The 5,902-nt window shown below is 30.3% G+C and overlaps 1 protein-coding gene across 1 annotated transcript; it reads right to left on the bottom strand.

The window, feature by feature from the left end:
- Window positions 1-427: 427 nt before the first annotated feature.
- LOC133780149 (late embryogenesis abundant protein At1g64065-like) lies at window positions 428-1,036 on the bottom strand. Its single transcript, XM_062220022.1, has one exon. It carries the CDS (start codon window positions 1,034-1,036, stop codon window positions 428-430), a length of 609 nt encoding a protein of 202 aa, XP_062076006.1.
- Between the last annotated feature and the right edge of the window lie 4,866 nt (window positions 1,037-5,902).

Raw genomic sequence — 5,902 nt, 5'->3', positions numbered from 1 at the left:
AAACATATAATATAGTATAATATTCGATGTTTTTTATTCCCAGACTTCTCAGAGAACATTTAATTTAGTTATCCACGAGTGAAAATGATGCATCGTCAGCAATGTAAAAGTAATAATATTCAATTCCTTTAAAAAAGAAAAAGAAAAATTATGCAATTACTAGCCATATATATATATTTAACATGTGCTGGTATACACTAACATGGGATATTCCATATTTAAATGACAAATATAATAAATAATGAATGACCGGCAAAACGAATCAGAAGAAAAAGATTGAAGATCAATTACACATAACAAGAATAGAGAATCGATTCCATGGCTAATTATTAGGGTTGATTATCACACCCATTTTAACACACACATATATATATATATGTATATCATAATGAATCAAAATGAAAAAAAAAAAAATAACTGTAACTTTTTATGACATGCATTCTAAAGACCGGAGCTTGTTATGATCATTGACATCAATAATAAGAGTGCAATTCATATTGGTCGACTTCTTCTTCTTCATGATCCACATCAGCTCTACTTTCCCGGTCATCTTCGCCGTGGCGCCGAGAGTCAACTTCTGGCCGGGGGTCCAGTACTGTTTCCCGGCGGGATCGCCATTGTTTGGCAACTGGGATGGACTCAAACTCACAATCACATTAATCTTTTTGGTTGACTTAAGTCCAACCTTGCCTTTGGGAACGATGACCTGTCCTACGGTGGCGCCGCCGTAGGTGAATGTGGCGGTGGTGTTGTCGAACTTGTAGGGCCCAAAGTTGGAGTTCTTGACTCGAAGTTGAGTTACAAAGGATATGTCGACTGAAGGTGAGGAAGAATTGGCTCTTTGAATATCAATTTTATTGCTTAGCCTTAGCTTTGGAGCCTTGGCTTTCATTATAACGAGTCCAAAAACCGTAATAACGATTATCTGAAACACTACAAAGATGGCGATATAGATGGCCAATTTGATCCTCTTCTTGCGTTTGAGCTCCTTAGAGGATTGCATAGCCGATTCTGCATCTCTACTCTTCTCCCTCATTTTTTCTGATTAATTTTCTGGGAAAGTTTAAGAGAAACTTCTCAAGTACAAGAACAACCTCTTGCTTACTAATTTCTCTCTAGTACGAGATGATATTAATAATGGGCTGATTGTGAAAATTGAAGAAGGAAAAGTGTCTTATTTATATTAGTGTGTTTGATCGATCACGATGAGTTTAAATGGATTGAGATTCCCCGAACGTGATTGTGGATATATATTGAGTACACACAACACAAAGTAATGATTTATTATACTGGAGTTCTAGATGGTCAGTGACAGATCAGTTGGCAGCGCATTACTTGACTTTTCCCCAAGATATTTATATTAACTAATTTATCGTTTACGTATTTTCCTTATTAATTTTCAGTCGTTGATTTATTTTTATTATTATTATTATTCAATTAGGGTTTATATGTATACTTCGTAGGTTTATGGAGTTCTCCTCAATATATATATGTAATATGTATTTTATGGAAAAGAGAAAATCACATGCAAACAATATGGGCAAGCTGGTGTAAATGTGGGTGGCCCTGGCCCACATTTTTTGTGCCTCCAAATAATTCGGGTCGGGCCCGTATTTCAATTCGTGCTGGATTGGGCCGGCCCATATTTGAAAGAGTAAGCCCAACACAGCCCATGTCGGGCCGGTCCACTTTTCTTATTTGGGCTCAAATTTGAGCCCACTTTATTATTGCCAAAAAATATGAGGATGAGAAATTGGACCCTCCACCTCCTATTTAACCATCAATGGACTCACCACTAATCCAAATACATTTCTTTGTTTAAATTATAGTTTTAAATATTTTTATATACTTTTTAACAATACTTTGCACAAAATTATATCAAAGATAATTATTAAAATTTGAATACCTAATAATAAATACTAAAAATTTTAACTCACAGATCTTAAAATAAATTAATATAATTATCAAAATATAAAATCGAGAAAAATAATAGACTTTTATTATAATTTTAATTTATAGATAATTGGCAAATAATTTTTTTTTATCATTATTAATGTCAAAATGTTGGGCTTTTTATCGTGTCGTGCTTTCGGGTTAGTTTGTTCATGCTTTCGTGTCGTGTCATGCTCAGGCCGATGTCGTGTCGTGCTGTGCCAATTTTCAATTCGTGTCGTGCCGTGCCCAAACCCATATTTTTTCGTGTCGTGTCATGCTCGTGCCTCCCGGGCTCATGCTGATTTCGTGCCATGTTAGAAAGTCCGGCCCGTATTTACAGCTCTAGGCAAGCATGCACGTATAACTATTATAGTGATGAAAGCAAACCCGGCCAGGGACTTCGGTACGTTAGGTTGTGACACTCGTGAACTTGTGATCATTGCTTAGGATATACCCCCAACCGTAAAAATCAAATTTGCCAAAATATTATGGTCCTACTACTTATTTGACTTTGAATAAACGCTACCAAAATATAAGACTTTATCTATATAAAGAAAAATTAATAATAAAGAAAGATTAGCAGTGATCGTTGTGCCCAGCTCAATCTCATTATTCCAAGAAAAAAAAATTGTTCATTTAAACTAAAATCACGAGACCTTAATTTTTTTTTAATTATTATTATGAGGAAATTACATTTTATATGAGATTTTTAATAGAGTGTGCAAAAATATGGCTTTTTTTCTAAAAAAGTTAATCTATGGCTTTTTTTTTTTAAGAATTTTCATTTTTATGGGTTTATTTTCCCATATTTTTTTATAAAAGTTGGTTTATGCCATAGTTTTACTCTTAATCAAATTTGGAAGGGTATGTTTGTAATTTGATTATTATTTTTTTAGGTTATTTGTTTTTTTATATTACTAATTTTATATTAAATTTTTCTTTGGTTGTTTTGCAATTTTTTATTTTTGTAATATGAATTGTTTTTAAAATTATTATTTATTTATTATAAACATGTTTTTTTAAGATTGTACGTTTTTTTTTTCAAATCTTGGGTAGGGTAACCCGTTACTTGATTGATCTTAAAAAAAAAATCCTAGAGCTAGGTTAAATAACATGCACCAGGAGGGGTAACCAATTATCCTGAGATGAGTAACTTTCTGCCATAAGAGAGGGGTAATCAATTACCTAAGAGGGGTGACGAGTTACTCATATTAAATATGAAAAGAAACATCAAATTTGAAGGAAAAATTGGAAGAACGCCTCATTAAAAAAGGAAGAAGAAGTAACTATGATTTTAGTAACATAAGTAACTAGTTACCATAAAGAAACCAAAAATATACACACACCAGAACGTGAAAGTAACCAGTTACCCTCAGAAATATACACACAAAGTATGTGAAGGTAACCAGTTACCCATTCACGTTTTCATATTTTTATTAGTTTTCTTTCCAAATTTTGGGTATTCCTATAAGTGTTACAGTAAAAAGAAAATGCTGAAAAATTTGATTTGAATTTTTTTTACATATAGTGGAAAAAAACTATAAAAAAATTACAATAATAAAAGATAATATATAAAAAAAAATTAGAATAATTATGTCATGTTAAAATATATGTGTGAAAAAAAAATGAAAAAAAAAATAGAATGAGAAAAGAATAAGTACAAAAATGAAGAAAAAAAATATGAAAAAATACAAAATTAATGATGAATGAAAAAAAAAAAGATGAATAAATAAGAATGAAAAGAAGAAGAAAAAAAATAATGGAAAATGAAAAGAAAAAAATATGAATGAAAAATTGGTAGAAAAAAAAATGGAAGAAGAAAAAAAAGCTCATATGTGTGAAAAAAGAAAAAAAAATGGAAGAAGAAAATAATAAATACAAAAATGAATAAAAAATATAATGAAAAAAAAAACTGAAAAAATATGAACAAAAAAAAACAATACAAATGAAAGAAAAAACTAGATAAATAAATAAAAATGAAAAAAAAGAAGAAGAATGAAAAAATGGAAAGAAAAAAAAAAGATGAAGGAAAAAATTGGTAGAAAAAAAAAAGAAAAAGGAAAAAATGGAAGAAAAAACAAATAAGGAAAAAAATAATAATAAAAAATGATGGAAAAAAATAAAAAAAACAAAAATAAAATTACCTTCAAAATCAAAGAAAACATAACTATGATAAAAAAAATATGACATTTCCATATTTTAGTTAGCTATTAATTGTGTTTTTCATACTTTAACTTTTTCTTTGATAAATTTCTCATACAAATTAAGAAAAGTATAACTCCCATATTTGTGTACATTGATAGTATAAAAGCCATATTTTTTAAAAATTCCCAATATTATTATTTATACCATTTTCGCTGCTCGGGGGCTTAACGCAGCCGACGGACTGGCGACTCCAGGGGAAGCAACGGGCTTAGTTAAAATGGGCTTGGACTAATTTTTTATGGGCTGCTTCTTTTAATCACTTTGGTTTTTTTTTTTTTTTTTTTTTTTGCAAATTTTCCCAACTTCTCTACAAAACAACATAAATTATATAACTTCACATTTTCATAGCAAAATATTTATGTTACATTTCATAACTTCATATTGTTTCCTTTATTTTCTTGTCAATTAGGTAATTTATGAACCTAATTGTTAATGTTTGTTGCTTTGTTTTTTTTTTTTTTTTTTTGTGAAGTTTGACAATAGATAGAGATTAGATGTCATCGGATAGGTTATCAGTAAAATATAGGAATGGAGTTTAACATATTTACCACCTGCGCGTGTTATACCCTGTCTAAAGAAGAAAAATAAATGGTATGTCATTCTTTGTCGAATGTGAAAGTACCGGAAGGTTATTCTTCAAATATTTATTCTCTGGTAGACATGAAAATTTTGAATTTAGTTGAAATGAAGTCTCATGACCATCATACACTACTTGAACATCTTCTACCGGTAGCTATTCGTTCTGTGTTACCCAAAAAAGTTCGATATGCAATTACCAAACTATGCTTCTTCTTTAAATCTATTTGTTGGAAAGTGGTAGATGTATCAAAGTTGGACAATCTTCAAACAAATCTCGTGATAACTATGTGTGAGTTGGAGTAGTATTTCCCACCTTCACTTTTTGACATAATGGTTCATTTAATAGTTCATTTGGTGAGAGAGGTAAAATTGTGTGGACCAGTATACTTGAGATGGATGTACCCATTTGAATGGTATATGAATGTTTTAAAAGGTTATGTTAGAAATAGAAGTAGACTTGAGGGTTGCATAGTCGAATCTTACATCGTTGAAGAAGCAATGGAGTTCTGGTCAAAATACTTATCAGGTGTTGCGAGTATTGGACTTTGTTTTTCTAAAATTGAGTTTGAAATAAGTAAAGGTGGTAGAGGTGGTGTTGTTTCTGAAGTAAATAAATCTAATAGAGATGAAGCACATCACCTAGTTTTACAAAATATTGATGACGTTCAACCATACATCGAGTAAGTTCCTATACATATGCATGGTCAATCTTATTTTGCTTTTTCATTATATTGTTAATGAATGTAGTTTGTTGATAAATGATTTTTCAGAGAACATTTCAATTGGATCAAGACCACTTATCCTAATAAGTCTCGGAATAAAAAATGGGTACAAGATGAACATTATCAAAATTTCAGTACTTGGTTCGAGAATGAGGTAAAATACTTGTGTTGTTCTTGTATTTTAGCTTGTTAGAATTTGATATACTTGGTTTTATTTTATTGTATTCTAGGTTTTGAATAACACCACAAACAAAGTGTCTGAAACACTAAAATGGATAGCACAAGGTCCTTCAATGAGTGTAATTAAGTATATCAATGTTATTATATTAACAGTACTCAATTCAACACCATAGAACGTGATAATGTTAGAAAGACACAAAATAGTGGTATTACTATTATCGCTCAGACTTTTCAAATATCTAGTTCCAAAGATAAAAATCTCATACAATGTGATATGACAT

This window comes from Humulus lupulus, chromosome 5 (assembly GCF_963169125.1).
Source record: "Humulus lupulus chromosome 5, drHumLupu1.1, whole genome shotgun sequence".
Classification (NCBI taxonomy): Eukaryota; Viridiplantae; Streptophyta; class Magnoliopsida; order Rosales; family Cannabaceae; genus Humulus; species Humulus lupulus.
Note: the sequence above shows the minus strand (reverse complement) of the source record. Positions and strands in the feature narration are given on the sequence as shown.

Bases quoted from the DNA above. Each gene is read 5' to 3' on its own strand.
- LOC133780149 (XM_062220022.1), bottom strand. From the start codon at position 1,036: ATGAGGGAGAAGAGTAGAGATGCAGAATCGGCTATGCAATCCTCTAAG.